The sequence below is a fragment of the Podarcis tiliguerta genome (genome assembly GCF_965153285.1).
Source record: "Podarcis tiliguerta genome assembly, chromosome: 12".
NCBI classification, from domain to species: Eukaryota; Metazoa; Chordata; class Lepidosauria; order Squamata; family Lacertidae; genus Podarcis; species Podarcis tiliguerta.
This window is the reverse complement of record NC_139545.1, coordinates 46206649-46233814: the sequence shown is the minus strand read 5'-3', so window position 1 is coordinate 46233814 and position 27166 is coordinate 46206649. Positions and strand designations below refer to the sequence as shown.

Genomic DNA, 27166 nt, shown 5'->3' with positions numbered 1-27166 from the left:
TGAGCTGCTAAAAAATATCTAAGTGGTATATAAAAACACAACAAAGAAAACGTAAGTCTGTATAATAAAAACAAATGCAAACAAAAAAACCCCCAGTAAAACATTATTCTAAGAAACAAAGACAAAAATTCAGCAGCTGTGCTCCTCATCCAAGAAGCTAACTGTGATAGCTTTAAGATTTCTGGTGCAGCCTATGTCTCATTTCTTTCTTCTGAGGGGAAAAGCACAGAGCAACAGACGGCAAAAGCTAATCAGAAGATACAGTTTAAAATGTTTCTTTCATGGTTGTTAGCAAAGAACCAGGAGGGAAAATACTGGTCCTCATGCCTCACCTTACAAAAGGTCACTGACAGCATCAAAGTAATAATAGGGACCAAGCATTCCTTTAGCCTTTCAGTTTTGCAGAACATTCTACATTTTGCTCACTGTAATTTTGCGTGACAGATTACTGCCATGAGAACCTTCAGGCTGAATTTCAATTCCCATAAGAATGATAGTGAGACATGAAGCATTTCTAATAACCTTGAGGCCAAAATCTTTGACATGTAGACCAGTGGTGGTTCCCCACTTACAGCAGACAGTGGCTGCAAGTCTGGAAAGTATTCCACACCACTCTCTCCTTTTCTTCCCATCACTGCCGCTGCCACCTTTATACTTCTTGTTTTAGGTATTGGTCAAGGTGAGCAGAGCCAGTCAGAACTCACATTTTCAGTTTACATAGAATCAATGCTTGTTAGACGTCCCCCTCATCCCCAAACAATCTCTATCCAGCTTTTCTGAGTGGAAATGAACACATGTGGGCTTGAACATATTTTAAAGGCTCTTAGGAAGCAGAATCCATGGAAAACAGATACTCCTAGCATGCTTCATAGTAGCAGTAGCTAACCCTGTGGTACACTCTACATTAGTTTCGACTATAGCTCCCATAATTCCTGACTCTAATGGCTGATGCGAGCTACAACATCTGGAGGGTCACAGATTAGTCACCACTCTAGACCATCAACTGTATATAAGATGGGTAAAAAAAAAAAGTAGCATTATTCAAGATAAATGAAAGGTAGTTTGTTAACTGGCACTGGATTTTTGTCGTTATATCTAAGCTCTTCCAAAAACTGAAGACAAGCCAGTTTCTCCAACAATAATAAATTTATGGTAAGGTTATTAGACAATAAAAATGAACCGCAGTTTTATAGCTGTAATAAAAAGTGCAACAGCAAGCAATTTATATTCACAAGAATAAGAACTTGGATTTATGGTGACATTCTTTTTATAAAATATACTGAGTATACAAGTTAGTACAAAAAATATATCTCAGCACCAATTCACTAATAAACCTGTGCATGATCACTTGATACCTCCCTTCATGCTTACAGAGCATTTTCAGAAAGAAAGCAAAACAAAGCCCTGTACCTTGTGTTGCAAGGTGTAGCCTGTCTCGACTACTGTTGCAGCAAGCAGAGAAGAAAGGACTCCATGGTGAACAGCTGGACAAGTCAAAGCACAACACTGAACCACATGTACAAATTCTCGAAGAGGCTCCTGAATAGAATGAATGAACTAGAACAAATAAAAAAATAGTTTTATATTATATTATAATTATGTTTATTTATATCCACATATTCCCCAGACTGGACCACAAAAGACAGTGTACACAAATTAAAATACAAATAAAATACAGAAGACTAAAAACATACAGAAGGTAATACAGTAGTTAAAACGTAATTAAAATGCAGATAGTAAAAAAAGCACATCACTATTTAAAAGCCTGTTGGAATAAAACAGTCTTGGAACTTGGAAATGTTGGAACTTGCCAGCAGAACAAGAGAGTCAGTCTAGCTTCTCTAGGATGGGAGTTCCAGAGTCTGAGAGCAGCCACTACCAAACATCCCTGTGAGTGTGGCAGGATCAAGAGAAGGGCCTCCCCTGAAGGTGTCAGAACGCTATCGGGTTTGCATGGCAGAATGCAGTCCTGGGCCTAAGCTTTAGAAGTCAGGCTTTAGAAGTCATAAACAGACCTTTGAATAAACAGATTTAGATTTCTCAAGGATAACACTTTCAGAGAGAACAAGAGTTATGAGTCTGTTTTCAGGAGTTTAATCATTTGGGCATAGCTGCAGAACTCAGAGCAGAGAAAATCTTCATGAAAGTCACAGCAGCTTAAAAACATGTACCCAGTAACAGCAGTCTACAAAGAGCATTGAAGGTGAACTGCCTACTTTCATGTGGAAGAGGGAACAAGTCTCGCACCCAGTTCCAGCCAGCCCATGCAAGCAGTGCAGCATCACTAGATCGTTTCAGAAAGTGGAGGATGGAAGGAAGTACATGCACTTTCCCATGTTGGTACTATGACACAAATCTTAGAATAGTAAAATTAATTAACATGCTCCAATTCTTTGCTGCTTAGAAACAACCCAAATCGTGATCAACAGCCCAGTTCCAAAAGTCTGTGCAGAATTATTTTTCCAATATAGTGTTAAAAGGCTCAAGAAGAAACAGGGTCATGGATCCTTATGAAACTGAAACTAAGAATTAATGCTGACAAAGGGATTAAACAACCTCACTACGAAATGGAAATATAGGAGTCCAGTAGCAGTGAAAGTGGAGGTAACACATTTCTGGCAAGGTTGGTATAAGGAAACAGGTTCGGAATAGTGGCATGCAAAGCTTGAAGACACTACTTAAGCTAGTCCATTATCCTTTCACACTTGTACCAGCACTGAATTTCAGGCAAGCCCTTCATCAGAGACACAGGGGAGAAATCACAGCACCAACGTCTATGAAAGCTATTGAAAAGCCTGCTATGAAAACTAACGACCACTTTGTCCCTTCATTATGCAGTAATTTTGGTTGTCTGGGCAGAATGTTGGTATATATAAAATGTATACTGTTACTTCTTCCTTTTAACTGGTTTCTCTGCGTTTCTTTTTATTTGCAATGACCTCTTGCCTTTCATTTTTTAAAAGTTGGTTTAAGAGTAAAAGTAGGCATCAAAGGGACACACATTTCCTTGCTATAGAGAAAAATCAATACCCCTATATCTCTTTGGAGGCTATTCTCCCAAGTTATCTATACTCTTTCGTGAGCAACAGCCATGCCTGGCCAATACAGCAGTGATTGTCAAACAGAAAAGTGTTCACATCACCTTAATGGTTTCACTCCCCAATAATTGTAGATAGAATAAGTCATTCATTTGGCAAGAAACAAGCTGGCCAACTTCATATGCAACAAATACCTGGATTCCTTCTTCACGCTGTCTTCTGAGTCCCAGTGCCATACATTCTAGAATCTTCTGGAACATCTTCTGAACATTGTCAAGAAGCTCTTCCCAGTCACTGCTATCAGTATTATGGGCTAAAGAAGCTTCAACCATCTCTCTCAGGATACCAAGTATCATTGGAATGCAGACATAGCCTCTGTCTAAGCAAAGAAAAATGGAATTAACTATCAGAATTCAGATTTTAAGCTATGCCACCCCATATAACTATCATCTGTCTATCTATCTATCTATCTATCTATCTATCTATCTATCTATCTATCTATCTAATGGCCAATTAATTCCTGGAGGTTATTGATCCTATGATCCTTCAATATTTATTGATTTAATTAATTTATTGCATGTATATCTCACCTTTTTCTCCAAGGCACTCAAGGTGAGGTACATGGTTCTGCCCTTTTCCCATTTAATCCCTACAGCAACCCTGTGAGATACTATGTTAGGCTGAGAGGCAGTGACTGGCCCAAGGTCACCCAGAAAGCTTCATGGTATCCAGGGAGCCTGTGGCACAATGAGTCAGTGTATCTCGCTGTTAACCAGAAGGTTGGTGGTTTGAGTCCATCCAGGGACAGCTGTGGGCAGAATTTCTGCATTGCAGGGGGTTGGACTAGAAGGCCCTCAGGGTCCCTTCCAACTCTACAATTCTACGATTCTATGGCTGAGTGAGTATTTGAACCTTGGCTTCCTAGGTCCTACTCAGACACTCTAACCACTAAACCACATCAAGGTTACAGGCATTCCTCACCAGTTTAGCTCCTTTATGAAGTTACAGTACCCTATGCACACTCTTTTTCTGCAAGGTAGCAAAACAGGATTTGACCTATAGCCCCATCATGTCTCTTTCCACCCATGCCATGGATGCCATGTGTCCTACTTGGTTTCTTGCACATGTGCACACAGAATACCTATTCATCCGGAAACAAAGGCAGCCAAAGTCTACTCAAGAATAGGCTTTCTTAGCCTGAAACAAAGGGCTGCCCAAGTGTCAACTTAATGATATATTCAGAAGAGCATATAGTGAAGCTGCCAATTATGTGCATAGACACTGTGGGCATCATAATAATAAAGGACAGAAGCAAGGACCTCAGGGTTGGAGAATGACTGTGGCTCTCCAAGCCTCTCTCTCTCTCTGGCACTCAGAATCTGTCTCCCTAGGCCATACACCCTCAGTGGCCTGGTCAAGCATTTTTGCCCAACTGAAATGTGTCCATGAACTCAGATAAAAGCTCTCGCTTAGAGAGGGGCATGTGAGTGGGTGCAGAAACTAGCCTACTGTACCAAAGGTAAAACTGACATTTATCACTCTGCCTACCACTGACCCGTGGTCCATGGAAGGCTGTCCAGAAGGCAATGCGGCTTTCAGACTGAAAAAGGACCCCCATTTCTAATACAGGAGAGGAACTGTTTTGGCTCTATGGCTTTACTATCCAATTAATGCACTCAGAAAATGAGGTATTTTGGTGAAGTAGTTAAAAGAGCAACATCTTACTAGGTATATCCTGTAGGGTAATCATTGAACTGTGATTTTAGTATCTGTGCTGGATTTGCTTTGTTCTCTGCATCAGAGACACGTCACTGCTATCTAACTGCTTGCACAATATGCAGTTCACGCCCACCTCTGGAACTAGTACTTTCTAGAACTAACAGCATTTATAAAATTCATTTCAGTATCAACAGCCGAATTGCACAGTCATTATATAACTTATTTGTTATTACTGCGTACCTACTTGTATCAACATTGTCATTAGCATACTACAATACATACCATTTGGACAGAATCCAGTATTGTGCAAGCAAACTTCATGATGTGAAGCCCCACTATATGAATTGGACTTTTCTCCTTCCTCCTGCAGCACCCCAAAGAAGATTGTGAGGGTTGCGTGGAAGAGGAGAGGAAGGTAAAGTTCTACTTGTCCACAGATGGTATCAGATGCAACCTTTATAAATATGTATTTTATTACACAATATGTTTTTTCCAATGTTGCTAATTTTCTCTTCTCTGGGATCTACTTTGTATGTTAACCTTGAATATTGGGGGGGGGGGCATGTATGTGTATACACAACGTTTAAAGTACAGAGTTTCATAAATTTTAATTTTGGAAATGTGGCATCCTTGTCATGTTCTAAAGGTTTATGGGCCAAGCAATGTATCTTAACCACACAAAATAAAAGGCAGTGTTAATTAGCCAGAAACATACCTGTGTGTATGATGACAATGGTCAAGTTCAAAAGGTGTGCTTGAAATTCTGAATCACCAAGGCCAACAGCTATAACATCTTTGCAAACTGTCAGGTAATTCTACATATGAAAAGTTGAAATATATTAAAAATTTTGTGCATGACCAGTACTTAATATTTAGATGCAGTTATTAAGGATCTATTGAGATTAAAGCATGCTTGAGATTAGGAAATGGATGACAAGTTGTTAGCAAGGTAGGAAATACACGTTTAATTTTTAAAATTTCTGTTTAAACATTTTTATTTAAAAAATCCACTATTCCCTAATGTCAGCTCATTTTTGACAGTTTTAATCCAAAAGAAGAGTTAATAGGCTCTTGCTATTGGATCAACTTTTATAGGTGAATAAACAAACTTTACAGTGCTACCCTTCAGGCAGAATAACTGGAGGGCAGTTATTTTATAGACATAGGGAGTTTATTTAATCATTCCATTAGCTAATATTAAAATTACACAAGAAGCCAGACTCATGTTTTATCACGCATTTCCTAAGTAAATAGCAGAAGAGTGCTTTGAAGGATTTAGCATCTACTGTACAGTCCTTTGTTCCACTGGCTGTTACTAGCACAACTCTTGAGGAGGTCACCCTTGTAAAAACAAAAAATTAACGACAAAATGATCCTGCAATCGATATCAGACATCAAACCACAGTTAAGGAAGCTTAGCTATGATTTTTCATGGCATCTGATCTGACATCTCATGGTCTGAAAGCCAGTCGGCAAATCAGAGTCTAAGGCCATGGTTTGAACAAGTTTCTGTACAAATTGACAAACCATAGGCATAGCAGTTAGTCTACCTCTTAAGGCTGTTGCGCTACATAAACAAGAGCACAGAGCTAAGGAAGAGAAGAGTAAGTGAAGCAACTGTGAGTATCTTGGAAAAATGAGATAAAAATATAATAAAGTAAAAGGAAACAAATCATAGGTGATCAAACCATTGGTGAGCACAAGCAGGTCTAAATTATGGATTGCATCTGTGTTTCTCTGGTGTGAGGTCTCAATTGAGCCAGTGTGAGGTACTGCACTAATTCAAAATACATGAGAAAAACCCCACAACATGCACATACATTTTACCTGAACCACCAGCTGAGAGGTTTCACTGGGCTGCTCTGTGTTGCCTTCCTGTTCATCTATTTCAAAAGCAGGCAGAATGCTACTTTCTATCCAAGCTCCTGCTTTCTCCAAAGCTGACAGGTACTCCTGCCCTTCAGAGGCAAACTGTTAAGATGAAAACAGAAGCACACAAATATGTGATATAATATATTCAGATTCTGAGACCTATTGCTGCTCAAACGCAGAGCAACTCTTGACATGACAGTACCTTATATTGAAGATGTATATTTAATCTGCAATACAGACTGAAGGCTCTCAGTGCAGTTGCAGGGTAAAAGGGAGGCCTTGCATCAGATCCTCTACTAGAAGAGCCTAGAACATCCTGAAATGTAAAAATCATACTTAGGAAGAAAAAAGAGATTTTGAGGAGTGGAGGATATTTACGAGTACAGGTAATTCACATCTTATGCGGGAGTTACATTCCTGGCCATCACACACATAAGCAAAATAGTGTGAAGCTAGAACGATCCCCAGAACTGACAACATGAACCATAAACCAATACAAAAGAGGCTAATTGTTCATTCTATTGGGAAATTACACTAGGCAACCTAGCTACCCAATTCTGATGATGCACTGGATGCTCACCCTCAAATAAAATGTCAATCCATACACCTGAAGTAAACGGCCAGTACTGCCCATCTGGCATATTGCCCACTTTAACCTAGTTTAAGTGTCGCTCCAGCAGGCATATATCAGCATGCATTGCATCATCCTGTTCAAACTGTTCCATTTTATTACAGAGCTTGCACAATAAGAGACAAAAAAAGGCTTGTGCCTGTGCGGAAATACAGACACATCACTGTAGTCAAGGTCTTTCTCATGGTAGTTCCTGTATTACGTAATCTGCACAATCCGGCTGCTCCTTGCAAATGCAAAGGTTCTCGGTTGGAGCAAATATAGAAGAACAGAAGTATAATTACCATATATCAATATTATCAAGCAGTGTTAATCTGAACTGACATTGCCTGATAACACTATGTATGCATTCTGAACAGAGATGAAGATTTTTACATCAATTTGACCCACAATAAAAGATAAACTCTTAGGCAACATATGAAGGCTACATTTTGTTGGAATAAGTTGCTTCAAAGGTTTACTGGATGATTGTGGAGAAGAGAAAGATATCCAAAAGGCAGATAACAGCAGAAAACCTTATATGTTACTTGCTGGCATTAATTCAAATTGCCATACAATACTGTGGAAGAGTGAAATCTAACCTTTGCAGCTTCAAGAGCTTTCAAAAGATGGTCCAGCTTCTCTTTGGGGAGTGACAGGAGACATTCCCGATTCATGTAATGAGTCAGCAAATACTCCATATAATCAAGCGCCAATTCTGGTTTCGACTCATGTGTCTCCTGGATACGTACTCGCCGTTCAGAAGTGCCATTACTCTACATACAAAGAGAAAAGAGCTCCTTTATATTTAAACAGTAGGAAGATGTCATTTTAAAATGTTAACTAAAGCAATGATCCATCTACAAAAGGTGCATAAGGCAATGCATTCAAAGCCCAACTTTTTTTTAAGTATAATTTTTATTATTTTCTTTTTTAACACAGTACAATATTTCAAACATTACATTAACAATATACTCTTTGCTCTGCCGAGTTTCAAAGCCAGACTTTTAACACACCTCTCTTCCAACTGGTTCAGCAGTTATCCAATCACAGATTAATTCAAGAATGTGTCCCACTTTCCCCCAACGACACAGACAATCAAGAAGGGAAGAGTATTGGTTTTCAGTGGCACCATTTTCCAGATTCTTCAGTTTAGAGACCACACCACAACTAGAAACAAATGCAAACACGGCACGTTAGCCATTTAAGTACATAAGGTTACCTCAAAAGCCTACACAACTTTTCAACATGCCTATGGATTGAAATATCCTTACTAGAATCAAATTTGCATGGCACACAGTTGACAGGAAAAATTTATATCCACATTTGCAACTATAACTAAATACATAAATACCTGAATGTAGGAATAGCAGCAGGAGTCATGAAAGATGCAAGGACAATTATTGGTGACACACAACGATCATCCTAGGTTGAAACAAAGAATAGTCTAATAAGGAATTTCTAAACATTTGGTAAACAAGGCCACTTACAAAGAGAACCAAGTACTTCACATGGTGCCCCTCCATTTTCACAGCAAGTCCTTAATTCATTAAGATTCTCAAAAAGTCAGGTCAAGAATTATTAAGCCTGATTCATATTAGTACATCTTGTATACTTGACTACCTCAACTTTGGTCTGCCTAGACTGTGCTACAAATATAGACTAACAATGCTGTTAGATCTTATGTACACTTGGCTTGCATATGTTTACTGTTGTACTTCCCAGTGCATTTATTACAGTTCTGAACAGTGCTGAATAAAAAGAATCTCTGATCAATGAGATCTATAAATGACAAACATTCCATATGAATATATACACCACACACACACACACGGAAAGAGCATCCATGCATTTAAAGTTACAGCAACGTTATGATTTAATGTCTTAAAGTTAGAGCAAATACAGAGGCAGACCAACAACAACACATTTGCAAAATTTCCAACCCTTTCTCTATCTACAGGATGTTGGATGCATGTACTGCAGTTCTTCAATCTAATGATGTTATGAACCACCCTAGGATCCCTGGATGAAGGGTGGTATACAAATTTAATTCATAATAGTAATAATTACAATGATGATGAACTGATTGTCTTGTACTTCACAGAATTCTCTTATTCCTACTGTATTCCCTCTACACAAAAACCCAAGCAAGTTACTTCTTTCTGTTTTTAATACCTTTGCATTCTTTCCCCTATACCTAGTGAAGGACAAGGAGCCACAGAATAAAGCTTGTGAGATAAGTGTTACTGTGAGTTGGAGTTCAAGGGGGCTCTTCTGTTTGTAATTGTACCCTTTCCACAAACAGAATGAAACCTTTGCATCCAATTCATCTATAGGAATTTTAAGGGTACCTCACAGGAGAACTTACCTTAAATACTTTTAAATATTCAGATAGCACAGAAGCAAATTTTCGGACAATATGGTTTTTGGCTCCTTCGTTGCGATTAAGTGGTTTTTGAATGCTTCTCCACAGAATTACAATTATTTCAAGTAAGCCTGCCATGGAAGGTATGTCATCAACTGACAACACATTATGTGGCACCTGAAATGTAAACATGTGAGGATTATTATGCAATTTCTCTTGCACAATGCATCTCAAATTAGGCTTATAGGCTTTAAAAAAAATGGAACGGGCCTTCTTGAACTCATGTGTATGTTAATACAACGGAAGTTGTCAGGAATTTTAGAAAGAAAGCAATTTTAGAAATTTGCCATTATCTGAGAGGGCCAGTGTTCCAGGAATCAAGGGGGAAATGAGCATTAACTGGTTTTTTTTTCTTAGATCATGTAATAATACCCATTGAAAACTAACATCCTAAAATCTAGATTTTATTGCCTCAGAATTCCCAAACGCAACACAGAACATAAGAAGAACCCGTTGGATCATGCCAACAGCCCATCTAGTCTAGCATTCTGTTCTCACACTGGCCAACCAGATGCATATGGGAATACCAAAAGCAAGACCTGAGAGCAACAGTACTCTCACAATTTGTGATCCCCAGCGACTGACATTCAGACGTATACTGCCACCAACAGTGGTAGGAGAACATAGGCATCAGGGTTGGTAGGCACTGATAGAAGCTGGAGGTACAGAAACAAGATGAAGACCCTGAAAATGAATGTGGGGCCACGTAGAGCAAGGGAAACCAGCATTTCAAAGCAAGCCTTTCCAGAGACTGCAAAAGAAAGCCTAAAGAAAACACAGCAGCTAGTGTGTGTGTGTGTGTGTGTGTGTGTGTGTGTGTGTGTGTGTTATACCCCGTCCATCTGACTGGGTTTCCCCAGCCACTCTGGGAAGCTCCCAACCCAACTTATGAATTTATTTTTTTACTTTAGAAAATGCCTAGACCAGTGGTGGCCAAACTCGGCCCTCCAGATGTTTTGGGACTACAATTCCCATCATCCCTGACCACAGGTTCTGTTAGCTAGGAATGAAGGGAGTTGTAGTCCCAAAACATCTGGAGGGCCAAGTTTGGCCACCACTAGCCTAGATGAATATACAAACATTGCAGCAGTTTATGGGTTAGCAATTTAGCTGCCAGAAATTTAGCTGCTAGAACGAAATTATAGTTTAAAGCTGGTTCAGGTGCTGACAGTCCAAGTAATAATCAATATGGCACAGAGTGAACACACCTCACACAGGCCTGGTTCCACAGTAAGGCAAACATAGCCTACTAGGACAAAGTGTGCTGGCTCCTAGATAGGAACTTGCAGCTGCTTTGCTCCTTTCCGGTCTGTCCTACTAAGCAGTTTTCTAGGTTTGGACAACACACTAAGCCAAACCTTGGTTTAGCAGCTGTGCTGCAACTGGGGAACATCACATCCCACATCAAGCACCAAGGAACACTCTTGGTAGGTGAAACAGTGAACAGTTGTCCTCTATATTTTGTCCCAAAGAGCAAGACAGAAGAAAAGCTCAGGTCCCGAGTACAATCCCTGGCTGGGAACATCCTGTCTGAAACCATGGAAAGCCACTACTGGTCAGTGTAGACAATACTGAGCCAAGTACGTAGACCACTTCTTATTCTCCTAATTAGCATTTTTATCTTAGAAACTTTGTGTTGCATTCTTACGCTCATGTTCTCTTTCTCACTGTCTTCATCATCGCTGTCAGATGCTTTTAATCCCTGCCGGATACAGGCGTTCAAACAGCTCTGAATGGTAAGCATCAATTTAGCTAAAATTAAAGAACAAAGTGTGCAATTGTGAAAGATAGTGTGAAACAGGAACAATTTAAAGTAGTGGGCAGCAAAGCAGTCAACCGAATCATTACTTACATTCAAAAAAAGAGTAAATTTAAACATTTAAAGTCTTCAATGTAAACAAAAGATAAAAATGAAAACAGTTTAATGATAAAACACGGTGCTGCTTAGAGCTTAATATTTTATTCATTATATTTCTTACTAGTGTTTTTAATTGATTTGTAAATGGCCTTGAGCATCTTCATGGCTATATATTTTAATATAAAATAAAAATAAATTATTTAAATGTGGCTGAAGTTAACACCCTGTATCACTCAAGGGCTATGCACTGAGGAGGGAGTTAAGTACGATCTCCATTTAAAAATAAATAAGCCAAGTATATACATAATGCATGCATATAAAAGGCAGCAATAAGAATAAAAACCCCATATAGGTCTCTCTCTCTCTCTCTCTCCCTTCCCGGCATTTATAATTTGGCACAGAATTCTTCAGAGGCAGCTACTAGCCTACGAGCATTTACAGTAAGAGCTACTACACAATACTTTTGCTCATAGATTCTTTATTATAAACCAAACCATTAGCTCTCCACAACTTTACCTATGTTGGTTGGGCTGGTGTACTCATAAGCATACTGGTAGAACTTTCTAGCCGCTGCTGGGTTCATTTGGATTAGTGTGACACAGCGCTCACACCACACTTCTTCTGGTTGATCGATGGGCATGAAAGAGCTGAACAGGAGATTTACTATGCGCCGGGACACAGGCCGTGAATCAATCTCAAGGCGAGTTAAGAGATGCTCTATAGGACAGATTTTCCAGAACTGATTTGTGAGGAATTTGGAGCAGGGCAGTATGGAGGTGAGGAAGAGGAAGAAAAAGAAAAAAAGTTATCATGATTACATTATCTAATAATCCCATTTTGCCTTTTTTTACATGATGCTTTTTCTAAAATCTCTGTTCAAAACATTCCTTTACAAATCCCCCCCTGGATCATCACAGCCTCAACCTTTCAGCATTTCTGCTAGTCAATACTATTATTATTTCTTACCCGTCCTTTACCATAAAGGTTACAAATTGTTCCCACAAACCTATGCAGGCTCCAACAATGTAAAAAGACAATGTTAAAATCAACTAGCCCCTCTTCCAACTTGTCCTTGTCCTGTATCACACCTTGTTATCTACCTCTGTCTGCATCCAATCTATGGAGTTTAGATAAGGCTTCTGGGAACAGAATGCCACATCTTTATTGTGGCAGTTCCGGGCAAACTATTGGGGTTAAAAACAGAGCAGGGAGCAGAAGATCTTATGCATGCAGTTAGTGTACACACACTGGTCTCAACACACTTGCATGAGTATGAAAATGCTTTTTTGCAGCAGGTTGAAATTGGGAAACCTGTATCACAGCTGAACAGCTATTTGGATATTTCTTCCCTTTTCTCTCTTCTCTCTTCCCTCTTCTCAGCACCGTTAGGAATGGGCCATGGGCCTGTTCTTCCTCCCACAGGTGCAGAAGTGCCAACAAAGAGACTCCATTTATCTAAGCAAGACTATGGATGCTAAAGCAGAAACAGGTTCCATATCCAGGGTCAGGAGAGCTTGCAAATAATTGCATTCACTTCTCTGACCATAGGTAAGAGCAGAAAGGAAGAGCTCAAGGCTCAATCCTGATCTTGCCACACATAAAGGGCAAGTAGCAATGGTCAAATTAGCCTAGAAGTCAGCAGTGCTTTAAAAAGGTACTAACATCTGAACATACTTGTAAGGAACATGGCCAGCTTTCAATTGACACATCGACAGACCCTTTACTGTGCTTACTGAATTATGTAAAATATGCCAACTTTTATCAAGAAGCAGCATTATATATTATAATGTGTGGCCTGAGTAAATAGAATGATAAGGAAAATTTGGATTATAAAACTAACAATATTGAAAAAGCAAGAAAACTACAGTATAAGGAGCCCAGCACTGAGTTTATACAGAGTTATAAATTGAGCATTAACTTTATAATGATTAGCAGGTTCAAAGAAATTTAATGAATTCAAATAAATCAACTGAAAATTAAATATTATTATATATTGTACTGTTTAAATAATAATTAAAAGAATATAAATTGCATCAATCCAGTGCATTATACAGCCTTATAAATGTGAAAACTTTGTAATTTTGGAATCTTGCAAGTGGGGAAGGGAATCAAATGGCACATTGCTTAACCATTACTTATAAGTATGTATAGCAACGTGTGCCTGAAGAATAAACTCTCCTTTTTTCAAATATCAGTGTAGGTTTATCAGTACATGTGCAAGGATTGTCCTCCTTCCCCCTTATAAAAATCCAAGTCCTCATCATCATATGTATATTCCAACAAATGCACACCCCAAAAAAATCAATGAAAAAGCTGCTGGTGCAGACACAATAGAAATAAAGTACAGTACTTTTCTAAGCCCCCAACCCCAGAGACTTCTATTAGTTTTGTTGTAAACAACATAGGAATAAATAAAGCACTCAACAGCTCACAGACATACAATGATATTATTGACCATAGATCTTCTGATCCGATTTGATTCTCAACTAATATCTTCATATTTCCTAAAAGCTGTTGGAATACAGTTGTCCCTCCTGGTTCTATTTCTTCCTAAACAATTCAGCAACATCCCAGCTCTTGGTATCCAGTTAATGCCCAGTTGAGTTCTCACATCTTTTCCAATTAGGGGCAGTTTATTTTTGCAGCTACAAAGTACCAATAATTTGTAACTTATGTTTAAAAATAATAAGGAAATAACAGAATACAACTGCTGGACATACAATCAAGATAATTGCCAGAAAAACTGCAAAAAAGAAACTGGCATTTTTAAGGCACTGATTAGTTTAAAATACAACAATAGTAAATAGTTTGGAGTGAAGTGTTAATAGGTTACCTGCCCCCCTATTCTTTTAGGATTGTTGCAGTACTGATGAATGTACATCTTTCAGAATAAATTGCCTAGTTCTATGCAGCCTGTCTGCAGCCTAGCAAACCTAATTTATCCTACCTTAGCAGCCTTGACAGACTTAATTTTCAGCAACATATCAACGAAAGCCACTCTAACTTTCTCCGAATTGTCATGGAGATTGTATTTCAGGGCTGGCAGGAGCTGTTCCAATAATGGGTGGGTTAGTACGTTGTCCAAAATTATAGGCAAGCACTGCAAGAGAGAAAAGAAAAAGACCAATAAAAGGTTATCACAAGAAAGCAGGGAATACAGAACTGAAACTATTCTAATTGCTAACCACATGCAGCTTAGAGAACTGGCTCTGGAGAATGACAAAAAGCAAGGAAACACGTTTTATTAAAACATGCCATTTAAATGCAAAGTGGTATATGTTGTGCATATAAAAATTGTCCTATTAATATTCCTTCTAGGGATGTGCTGCTGAACTGGAACAAAGACAGCAAATATATTTATGCAGAATAGAAGCATTTAAAAGGTTCGGTACATCTACTGATGTTTTTATTCCAATTTAAGGTATGATTAGGTTAGCAAACATTTCTGCTCTAGAGAACTTTACTATTACAGCATTGTTCTAGTTATTAAGATTGTGTTCTCATTCCAATCAGAAGTACCCTGTTTTAACAAGCTCATCACTAATCAGCATCATGATCTTTGCATGCCAACTATTTCAAAGCTTATTTTTAAAAGGGAATAGCATTGGCTATAAAACAGAGCTTGGGAACTACTGTCTTGTAGCCTGCTCTTCAGCCCAGCAGCCTCTCCTCTGGGCCCTGCCTTTTCCCAGGCCACTTTTTCCTGGTTGCCAAGCTGCCTTCCTCCACATAGCTGAGCAGTGTGTGTTGTGGGGGTAAGTGGAGTGGAGGAGCTCTGAGAGGAAATTCAAACCTGCCCTTTACACACTGCTCAGTGGCAGGGTGGAGGGAACGGCTGAGCCTTGCATCAAATTGCCCACAAAAGAAGAGATCGCTCCCAAAACCACTCAACGCATTTCTGAGTTGCGCATTGAGAAAAGCCAACTTTTTCAGCAAGCAAAATGAAAGCAAAACAGTGTGCTTAATCAATTTTTAAACTATCCTGCATTGAAAGATCCCTGGACACAATGAAACACAAATGAAAACCACAAAAATTCAACGGCACATTAAAATTATGCAGCTGTAACATTTAAGAAAGAATTATATCAATCCATCACTAAAGTACAGCAAGAAAAACAAAAATGACCCCAAACACCTCCATCTGTCCCAAATAACTTCACAAGTAATTCTAAGTAGAGCACATTAAAATGGTCTAAAAGTAAGATTACGAGAACATGGGTTACTGTGGCTAAGTCATTCCTGATCCAGGAATGGCTACCACGGAGGCCACATGGGCCTGTCTGCAGTGACAATGTCAATCAAGCAGTACCCCCAAGCTAAGAACCTGCTCCTCTGAGTTTGGAGAAGTAATTGCAGGCCTGCGTTTGGATGCAACTCTAATGCTAACCATGCCTTAGTTTCTGGGAGCAGCAAGGAGAGAAACCAAGTATCTGTGAGTTTAGCCTTGTGCACTAGCACAGTATGTGTTCACCTTTAAATCATAGTCATGCTTACCTGTGCTAAGTGACATTTGAACCAAGCCAATGAGAAACTAATCACTAAAAGAAGAGACACTTACTTTTGTTGTGAAGGCACTTACTTTAAAAACAGAGCATCTAACATCAGCTGAAGTTGCATCAAAAGAAAGATCTTCAATTAGAGTTTTTAAGAGATCAGCAAGCACATTTGCAGGAATCATCTCCCAATATTTGAATGCTATTTTACTAACACCAAGCACACCTGTTGAGCGGACTAGAGGTTGAGGATCTCCTAAGAGAGTCTAGAAACAGGGGGGGAAATAAAGAATATTAAGCCACAATTTCCATCCAGTTTTCTGTGCAGCTGGACAGCTCACATGTGACAGTTTGTGAAGGAGACCTTATCAAGGGATGATGCCTTAGATATTTTCAGAAATGCAACACTTGAGTTCTTCCATGTCTATATCTTCCACCTATGAGCTTTAAAGTAGGTCTTCATCAATACAATGTTCATTACCAATGTATATTTTAATCTTACAGTATTTAAGTTTCTGTGGGAGCCAATGATCCAAATAAACGTGTATGTACATTTATACAATAACATTATATTCTAGTATTGAAGGGAAGAGGAAGAGAGAAGCAATTGGCTTTCACTATTCTGATAGGTTCTTATCAGGCTAGATGATATGTCACTATGTTTTCAGTTTACTTTTAGGTTGCTTTGTAATTATGAAGATGCTGAAAAGCTCAAAATAAAGCAAGACAGCTACTTGTAAAAATAAGAAAGCACTGATGTCTCCAATTCCATTTTCCAGCAAAATGGATTTCCTTACTTTTTGCTAACCTTAAATAAAACTAGCTTGATGGAGGGTGGGGAGAGAAACACACAGCAGACTTACAAAGAGCTCATCAAATTGCCTTTGGATTTCGTTTTCCATATCTTCTTTATTAAAAGATGGATCAAGAATTGGAAAGGCATCAACAAATAGCAATGCTGCATTTGATCGGACTTCCGAGTTTCTGGCCTGTTACAAAGCAGGAAAGTAGTCAAGTAAATTATAGTTATATAAACCATGGACAAAGCAAATCATTAATGCCTAAATTATTGCCATGTGTTAAAAGCAAGGGTGGACAGTGAGTTTAAGGTGTGAACCCGCAGCAGTGTTAATGGTCCCATTTGAATTCAACTATAAACAATAGTTTAACCTTAGACGAATGAGCCTATGAAAGCCTCGGGCTTATTTGCCCTGTCCCTTTCCAACCCGCCTCCAACACAGCCAGGACAAGCTGTTCAGAAGCTTTTGCTTCCATTTTACCTCAATTTTCTCCGCTCAATGAGATTATAAAAATATAATTCCGTTTCAGACCTTTAAGTAAATGGCAACTACACTAGACTTTTCTTCCCTTTCCACACAGCAGCAGGCAAGGGATCTTACTTATTATGGCTAAATAAGCTAGCTGCTTCTAAGCTAGCAGGCACCTGATGGCGCATTTATCTGCACAATAGTGCTTAACAAATACGTGCAAAGAGCTAGTTCTTCAGAAGCAGAGCTCTCTCTGTGGTTCCACGTCAAGGTAAAAGCCATCATATACTCTTGTAAAAAAGTAAAAAGGTGCACCAGCTGGACCTGGGCAAAAGCAAACCCGTCCACAGCCATTATCTGAACTTCTTCCTCTTCCTCTTCTTCTATTAAATTTATATTTTATGCATTATTTGCTTTCTTACTAATTTCATACAGCCACACCATAACAAAAGTTATCTGGGTGACTCACAAAACAAAAATAAAATTACAGTGGTACCTCGGGTTAAGAACTCAATTCGTTCTGGAGGTCCGTTCTTAATCTGAAACTGTTCTTAACCTGAAGCACCACTTTAGCTAATGGGGCCTCCCGCTGCTGCCAGACCACTGCTGCACGATTTCTGTTCTCATCCTGAAGCAAAGTTCTTAACCCGAGGTACTATTTCTGGGTTAGCAAAGTCTGTAACCTGAAGCATCTGTAACCTGAGGTACCACTGTATATTCAAACTCAGAAGCAAAGCCAGATTCTGGAGGATCTCCACTCCATGAAGGGGAGTGCCACCCTATGCAAAACAAGTTGAACCCTTATTTACAGGAAGACCCCCTTCTCAACAGACAGCAGCTTTGTAGTGGTACTTGGCACAAAAGAGAGTATGCACCATCTATTTTGTCAGATCGATGCTTGACTAGGCTTTGCCGGTGGTGACTTACAACAAAAAAGAATATTGGAAGCTACCTTAAAAAGGTCCAATTATTTTTCAACTCGTTTCCAACAATCTTGATGTAAAAATATCCGCAAAGATGATAGGTAACATTTTAAACAATTACCTTCAATGCTCTCCAAAGAATTGGTTGATAAAGTCTATAAACAACTTCTTCAACTCCCTGGCGACATTTGTTTTGTTTGTGGAAATAGATCAGCAACTGACAAAATGAAAATAAATGCAAAGGATGCACGAAGTTAGTCACTTCATTTCATGGGCTATTTGAGAAATACAACTTCTTTTATCCAGTGATTAGCTTTTGCAAAATAAGAATTCCTGTGGTTTGTGTAAGCAGACAACCATAGATGATCTTATATGCTAGGGACAGCCAATGTGATGCACTCCAGATGCAGGACTACAATTCCCATCATCCTTGACCACTGGTCATACTAGTTGGAACTGATAGGACTCCAACATTTGGAGAGCACCATCGGTTACTGCTGTTATATGCTATGCTTAAAAAGTGTTTTCCTTATGAAGATGCTTTGACCACATGATACTCATGAATATTGGTAAGAATGAAGAGTGTAGATAGAACTACTGATAGAGCAAAAGAACCACACAACTATTTGTATGTACTGTACCCAATAGGAATTAAATGCTCATTTAGGAGCAACCCTGCCTCCCATTATAGTGATGGCAGGTGATGTACAGGTGGGCAGCCCCATGTACCCATCAAAAAGGGCCCATCCAAGAGTGGGCAAGTTCAGGATCTGGCCTGCCAGCTGGATCCTATTCACCACCTCCAGAGTAGTCTGGTTAAGGTTAAACTGAGGTTTCAGAAAAAGTAACAATGCTGAGTCAAACTTTTGTGACACACAATAACAATTGGAACAGATACTTTTCAAATTAAATCATTTGTTATTGTATGGTTAGAGCAGAGTGGTGACACACTTTTTAAGCATGCATCATTTTGCAACGCAGTAATGCAGTTTTACTAGCAAACCAGAGTTTAACTAACCCCTTTCCAGCCCCAGGAGGAGCATTTGTGTGACACACCTGCACACTGCAACTGACACACTATCGTGTTGCGACACACTGTTTGGAAAGCTCTGGGTCAGAAGGCTGGACTAGGACGGGGAAACCTAGATTCAAATTCTCACTCAGCCATGAGGCTCAGCAAGTAATAGGCCAGTTGCAACAGGAGGATTTGCACCATCATCCCATGGCTTATAAACCAGTGTATGATCATTTGTGAATCAAGAGCTCTCTATGCCTAATCTACTTTACATAGATGTTGTTGAGTACGAGAGGGTAGAACTATGCATGCTGCCTTGAGCTCCTTCTAGGAAAGGCAGAATACAAATGCACAAAACAAATATAATTGTTAATTACTGGGTTCCTCAATGCTGGAGAAGTTTTTCTAAAAGACAGCTTGCCACTTGCCATCAGTGTTCTCTTGCTGTGAACAGCTTCAAGAGAGAACAATATGTGTTCTGGGGGGTCACCCTGCAAGGCAAAAGTGTGGAAAGGGAAAAGACAGGAATTCTGAAAGCCACTGGATTAACATGAATATCAACGCACCTCTCGCACTTTAGAGTTTAATGGAGAGTTCCTGGGGAGGTGAATTGCATGATGCATGAAATCTTGAATGCAACTATGTTCAATCACCTAAAATAAGAACAAATACACATCCTCATCAATATGAAAAATTAGGGCTAAGTTATTGAAGCAACTGCACTTGACTTCTAACTTGTCTCTGAGCCAAATTCTAAATGCCTGTGTTGTCTTCAAAACCCATTACAGTTTGAGGCCAGTATATCTGAAGGATATCTCCTGCACAGGACCAACTGCCTACCAAGATCTTCAACAGAGGCCATCCTATGTGTCCTAGGGCCAGAAGTACATTTAGTAGGGACCAAGGAGAGTGACTTTCTTGTGGCTGCACCTGCACTCTGGCACTGGCTCTTATGGGAGGGTTGCCTGGATCCCAATTTAACAGTTTTCAGTCAGGTTGCCAAAACGTTCTTTACAGGAAGGCTTTGGGAATCAAAAGTGGTTTTTAATCTCTCCTACTTACTGAATTGTTTCAAATTGCTGGACGCTGTTTGATCAAGCTGTTTTTTAATTGGCGGCTTATATTTTCTGTATTTTTATTCTGATGGCCTATTTTTTGTTATAATTGTTTAATGCTATTGTGGTTTGGCACCTTGAGCTGTATTGACAAGAGGCTAGTTTCCAAGTGTCTTGCTCCCTGCAGAAGTAGTTCCATCCAACTGCCAGTTGCCTGTGAATGGAGCTAATGCAAATAGAGCTTAGGCCACTGAGTCTTCACGCGAATTCTCTAGTGAAGATAATGAATGCTGTCTCAGTCCTCCTGAAAATAACTGTTCCTCCACAAAGAAAGACTAACTACAGTGTTACCTCAGGTTAAGAACTTAATTCGTTCTGGAGGTCCGTTCTTAACCTGAAACTGTTCTTAACCTGAGGTACCGCTTTAGCTAATGGCACCTCCCGCTGCCGCCGCACCGCCACCACACAATTTCTGTTCTCATCCTGAAGCAAAGTCCTTAACTCGAGGTACTGTTTCTGGGTTAGCGGAGTCTGTAACATGAAGTGTCTGTAACCTGAGATACCACTGTACTTAGCATAGAAGATCCATACACCCCTTGGATATGTCAGTATCAGTGTTCTTATTTACAACTGATCTTTCTGCTAAGTAAAGGTGGCATTTCACCTCGCTTGCTTGTAGTTGTGATATGTACACAATCTGGTTGCCTCTACCTACACTGGCTTCAAGATTTAGAGTGCCAACACATTTAAGAGCAAAGACAAGTAGCAACTTTGAAAAAATATACCTCCAGTACATTCCCTGAAGCCTTCTTCCAGGCTCTGAAATAAACCTCAGCTATGTGTGTCATCAGGGACCTGCATTAGTAAATGAAGATATAATTAAGATTAGGAAACAGTCTAGGGCTAGTAACTATTTTGAGTTAAGTTGTCACTATGTCACCATGCACTCAGAGTCAAGATTGTACAACCAAGATCAGTTGGTTCAAGTGATGGTTCCTTTAGAACAGACCTCACAAAATAACTGTTGAGAAGATACCTTCAAGAGGCATTTATTACCTCCACAATTCACTCAGCCCTAATCTGGCCACTCTAATTGGCTACAACAGGCAAAGGGTTCTGAAACCTTCTTGTAATGGACAGAGGCAGATATTCTATAAGAAACTGAATCCTTATTATTATTATCATCATCATCATCATCATCATCATCTTTATCTTGCCCAGCACAACCCAGAGCAACATACAAACATTAAATGAACAAAAAAGCCCACATAGCTACATTAAAACAGAGAGGAAACTGAGACATACATTTAAAACATCCCACCCCCTTCTAAAAGGCCAGTTACAGATATATAATGATGTCTTAGGATCTGAACGTATATTCCCTAATAGTTTTATGGCCCCACTATATTATCTACCTATACACATTTTGGGGCATGACAAGCATAAAACAAAGTAGTAGCAAGTGCCTTCAGTCCAACATACCTAGGAAAACACAACAGCTGATTTTTAACAGTCCCATGTATCATTTTAATGAAGTTCACGTTCCATGTGAAAAGAAAACTCAGGAATCTTCTCCCCTGAAAGAGATGTAAGGCAAGGCAACTTCACAATGAGCCAAATGGGCTTTTTAATATTCACAACTAAGTAACATGACATTCATAGGGTTTACGGCTATAATAAACTATTCTCATTTTCTTGACAGCAAGATTCTTCGAACAGAAGACAACTTCTGAGTAAACATTGATGGGATTGCACTGCACAACATGTATTCAAGGCAGCTAACAAAATACTTAATATATTACAGCAGCATAACGCACAATTGAAACCAAGTTCTTTAAAAGCAACAAAACCCACACACAGCATAAGTAATCCTGGGGTAGGAAACCTGCAGCCCTCCAGATGGTTTTGGACATTAGCCATCAGCTGATGGGAGCTGGAGGCCAATAACATATGGAGGGTGACAGGTCCACTTCTCCAGTATTTTTGACCAGAAAAACCCTTCCAAAACCCAGTACATCTGTAGCCAAACAAGCAAAAGAATCCCCCCCCCCATCAAAACAAGTAGGTCTTAACTATTTTCTTCAAAGAATGGGGTAAAAGGCAAGTAGATATCCTGCATTCATCAGGTTGCTGAACATACATACCTTGTGAGAAATATAAATTCTATGCTCCCCCTCCCTAAGACTTGTTTTAATTTCTGTAGGCATCAACTTATCACCCAATAATTTTAAAACAGTGAGAAGATATATTTAGAAAAAGCATGCTTACCTCTTCTTTTTTAATATGGCCAATACTCATAAAGCACCTGAGTAACAAATCTTTCACTTCATTACTCTCCTCTGAGTCATAATCAAAACACAGTAAAGCCCGGTGAAGATGCCATAGACGGACTATATCCACACCCTAGGGGAGATGAACAATTGCATTTGTGTGTGAGGATTATGAGGTGAGAGACATCTTTCAGTCATGCAATATGCACCAAAGTACTGGAGCTTACAGTATCAATTAGCTCAAGCACAAACTTCTTACTCTATAATATTTTTGCAAGATGTTGCAAAAAATGTTGCCATGCTGCAGTTCACATGGTTGTGTACTGGTGGCCACACAAACTGCAACGTGGCAAAAGAAAAACAGGCAGGCAGATGAGCAAGTGAGCAAATGGCATGGGTAGTGGGAGGCCAAGACAAGCTGCAAAAGAACAGCCAGGACAGGTCCTCAGCAACTACCCTAATTTGCTGTTGCCATGCACCTGACACTGACATCACTCTTTTAGTTTCAGCAGTGTCAGAGGCCAAGGAGGAACAAAGTGGCAACCTAGCAGATGGTTGCTGGGGAGTTGTTTCAGTAGACAAGCAGCCTCAGGTGAGTAGGAAGTAAGTGTGGGCAAGCCTTCCCGCTCTCCCCATCACTGCTACTGGTTCCTGCAGGAGATGGGAGGAAATATATAGCCATACTTCTCCGGCTCTCTATGGCAGCGGTGACAGGGGGAAAGTGGGGAAGGCTTGCAAAGGCCACCCAACACTGATCCATCCTACCCATTTCCAGCTGAGATAGGTGATCTGGATTAATGCAGACTATTGAAGTAGCAAACTATGGCAAGTTCTTAAAGAAATGGGAGTGCCTGATCACCTCATCTGTCTCCTGAGAAATCTCTACGTGGGACAAGAAGCTACAGTTAGAACTGGATATGGAACAACTGATTGGTTCAAAATTGGGAAAGGAGTACGACAAGGCTGTATATTGTCTCCCTGCTTATTTAACTTATATGCAGAATTCATCATGCGAAAGGCTGGGCTGGATGAATCCCTAGCCGGAATTAAGATTGCCGGAAGAATTATCAACAACCTCAGATATGCAGATGACACAACCTTGATGGCAGAAAGTGAGGAGGAATTAAAGAACCTTTTATTGAGGGTGAAAGAGGAGAGCGCAAAATATGGTCTGAAGCTCAACATAAAAAAAACGAAGATCACGGCCACTGGTCCCATCACCTCCTGGCAAATAGAAGGGGAAGAAATGGAGGCAGTGAGAGATTTTACTTTCTTGGGCTCCATGATCACTGCAGATGGTGACAGCAGCCATGAAATTAAAAGACGCCTTCTTCTTGGGAGAAAAGCAATGACAAACCTAGACAGCATCTTAAAAAGTAGAGACATCACCTTGCCAACAAAAGTCCGTATAGTAAAAGCTATGATTTTCCCAGTAGTGATGTATGGAAGTGAAAGCTGGACCATAAAGAAGGCTGAAGAATTGATGCTTTTGAATTATGGTGCTGGAGGAGACTCTTGAGAGTCCCATGGACTGCAAGAAGATCAAACCTATCCATTCTCAAGGAAATCAGCCCTGAGTGCTCATTGGAAGGACAGATCGTGCAGCTGAGGCTCCAGTTCTTTGGCCACCTCATGAGAAGAGAAGACTCCCTGGAAAAGACCCTGATGCTGGGAAAGATGGAGGCCACAAGGAGAAGGGGGCGACCGAGGACGAGATGGTTAGATAGTGTTTTCAAAGCTACCAGCATGAGTTTAACCAAACTGCGGGAGGCAGTGGAAGACAGAAGTGCCTGGCGTGCTCTGGTCCATGGGGTCACGAAGAGTCGGACACGACTAAGCAACAACAATTGAAGTATGACCTTCTCTTGAGTAGCCTGGAAGAATGGGCAGAAGGGTAAAGCTGTTTCTGGATAGCCCTGACATACCGAGTGGGGAAGCTATCCTGAAGCTTTAGCATGGACATAGTGAAAGGTTAAATTAAACATTGGCATGCATCTTAGGGGGCATTTTTGGGTCTGAAGGTACTTCAAGGGGGCAGGGAAGTGTGGGGTGAGTAGCTGGGGACGACAAGTGGAGCGAGCAAGGGTGGTAGCCCCTAGTGTATATAAACATGACTTAACGCATTAAATATATAAAGCATACCACAACAATTTTCTTTTCAAGACTCTTTTTCAGAAGCATGATGAAAGCACTTTTCCCAAACACTTCTTTTCTTTCAAGTCCCTTCTCCCACCATCGCTCACATAGGCACTGGATGGCTCCCAGCAGAGATTTTTCAGAGTCAGGTAATGTGTAAAGAATGCCTGCAACAAAACCATAGCAAGCACAATTAAATTTATGTGTCAAAAAGAGACTGCTAGCAATCTTAAAATGCTTCAAGAAAGGTAACTCAAAGCTGATTTTCTTATGTTGCTATCCAAAATGCCAGCCACAAGACAGCTGTCTTTTGGAAAAAAATGTTTTACTGCCAGACTCAGTAACTCTATCTTTGTCATTTAAATTTCTTAGGAAAATTTGATGTGACCTTAGGAGCACAGTTAACCACGGCATACATAATTTTGTAAAACATAAACAGATAAACCAGGGGGACCCAAATTGGATTGGGTCCATTGTCTGGGTGGCTTTAACTATTTCTCCCGTGGTCCCATTGAGAATCAGGGGAACTAGGTGCCTCATATTTCCAATGGCATAAAAGCTTCTATTGGTCCCGGTAGGCGCACTCTACTGTGAATGGATTATGGGGGAGGGACCATTCTGGTCGGGATGATAGTACGGGCAAAGGGGGAGACCCTCCGCTGTCCCACCACAGCGTACTCTCATTCCAGGTTAGGAAAGAAATACAGTGATTCCTATGAGGTGCGTATGACTAAATGGGATGGACCACACTTAGGTTTAAGAACTAGCTTTGGATGAATTTGTGGTATGACCAAGGTTATAGTTTTGTTTCAGTAAGTTCATTCCAGTCGTTTTACAATCTGAAACCCACATCAAGAGTACTTGAAACTTGTAAAGCACTTACGCCCACTTGTTAAGCTATAAACATATCAACAGATACAATATTTACACCAACATTTTAGATTATTACTTTGTTGCTATGCAAACCAGTGAATCTGTTATGAGATAAGTGGTTATATGACATGCATTAAGGTTTTCAAAATATGAAACAATAAAGAAACAATAATAGCTAAAGAAAAGATGGGTTTTAAATGTTCAAGGAACATGCAATTGTATGAAGAAAGCCATAAGCCAGCAGGTTTAAATTACTTCCACTCCCAGAAGTGGCATTCCTTTTATTTTAAACATTTGCTTGTTCACGCAAAGGATGTTTAGCACTATCAATATACCAAAGATCCCAGTATGCTGAGATCAACTGAAATACGTACCATTTAATATCAGTGCACATTCTAAAAGAGCTTTGATGTTTACATTTTCATCTACTGTGGGTATGGAAGTAGTAACTACAGTGGCAACACCATGGATGACAGCTGTGGTTTCTTCCTAAAAGTTGAGAGAGGTACACTTACTTAACAAGGCTATGAAGTTAAACTACAACATCAGGCCACAATTATTCAAGAAAAACTGAAAGCAGTATGATTTGGCTTAATATTAGCTGGAATAAAATCCTTTGCTGAAAGGTATTTAAGTATGTCCTCCCTTTATTAAATGCAGGTACTAATTTATTTTTTACTAGGCAGTATTTACAATTATGGTAGAGCAGCACTGCTGTGATCCCCCATTAAAACCTATTGTGAGAGTACCGTATTTTTCGTTCTATAGGACGCACTTTTTCCCCTCCAAAAATTAAGGGGAAATGTGTGTGCGTCCTACAGAGCGAATGCAGGCTGCGCCGCTAAGCCCAAAGCCAGAACAGGGAGACGGAGCACGGCGGAGCGCTCCGTCTCGCTGTTCTAGCTTGGGGATGGCTGCATGCACAGCCTCTCCAGGGCAGCGGGCGCTGCGCTCCAAAGGCTTCAGGGATTTTTGAGGCTGGCGGTGGGGGAAAGCAGCTCTTCCCCCCACCACCAGCCCCACAAGCCTGGGTGAATGTACCTTGAACACACCTTGTTTTAGAGGGGGAGAACAAGAAAAAAAAAATTTCCCCTGTTCTCCCCCTCCTATGGTCTGGTGCGTCCAATGGAGCGAAAAATACGGTAAGTGTCTTTCCAAACATCATGAACGTGATCTAGCCAGTCAAGCACTTTCCAGCAGAAAATATTTAAACACATGTTAAGCTCTCTCACTGAAATTAACAGGGCACTAATTTTTGTATGTCATTTTCTCCTCCTTGCATCATATTTTCGTTTCCTTGTCTTTTTCAGGATCTGCCACTGTTCAAGTTTTGAGGTTTAGAAAACAAAAACAAAACAAGGAAAAACCTTGTACCAGTTTGCAACTACTTACAAACAGGTTTTACAACAACATCCAATCAACTGATGTGAATTCATATTCATGGTGCAGAATATAAGCTTTGAAGTAACACAGCACTCTTCCTTAAGCTGTTAAAAAAGTTATCCATGTATCTACAAATTTTCAGCAAAAGAACTTGAACCAAGAACAAATAAATTCATTGAATTAGGAGCTGAGAGCCAATTAACCTAAGTGGATAGACTAGGTAACTGT

The 27166-nt window shown here is 39.9% G+C and overlaps 1 protein-coding gene across 7 annotated transcripts in view; it reads right to left on the bottom strand.

Annotated features, from left to right (window-relative positions):
* The window catches only part of NCAPG2 (non-SMC condensin II complex subunit G2), a 38828-nt gene that overhangs the window by 8554 nt on the left and 3108 nt on the right, over nt 1-27166 (bottom strand). For all 7 annotated transcript variants that reach the window (XR_014503653.1, XM_083406134.1, XM_083406139.1 and 4 more), the window contains exons 4-24: nt 25930-26044; nt 24689-24849; nt 22545-22679; nt 21759-21853; nt 21062-21131; nt 19788-19874; nt 18328-18423; nt 16879-17004; nt 16102-16281; nt 14470-14622; nt 12039-12261; nt 11313-11416; nt 9608-9781; nt 8594-8664; nt 8256-8409; nt 7842-8015; nt 6832-6945; nt 6585-6728; nt 5473-5572; nt 3233-3417; nt 1411-1557 (exon numbers count right to left, since the gene is read on the bottom strand). Coding sequence is in view for 6 of the 7 variants with exons in the window: in XM_083406134.1 (XP_083262260.1) it covers nt 1411-1557; nt 3233-3417; nt 5473-5572; nt 6585-6728; nt 6832-6945; nt 7842-8015; nt 8256-8409; nt 8594-8664; nt 9608-9781; nt 11313-11416; nt 12039-12261; nt 14470-14622; nt 16102-16281; nt 16879-17004; nt 18328-18423; nt 19788-19874; nt 21062-21131; nt 21759-21853; nt 22545-22679; nt 24689-24849; nt 25930-26044 (2808 nt within the window). In the remaining variant the exon portion in view is untranslated. The remainder of the gene's footprint in view (nt 1-1410; nt 1558-3232; nt 3418-5472; nt 5573-6584; nt 6729-6831; nt 6946-7841; nt 8016-8255; nt 8410-8593; nt 8665-9607; nt 9782-11312; nt 11417-12038; nt 12262-14469; nt 14623-16101; nt 16282-16878; nt 17005-18327; nt 18424-19787; nt 19875-21061; nt 21132-21758; nt 21854-22544; nt 22680-24688; nt 24850-25929; nt 26045-27166) is intronic.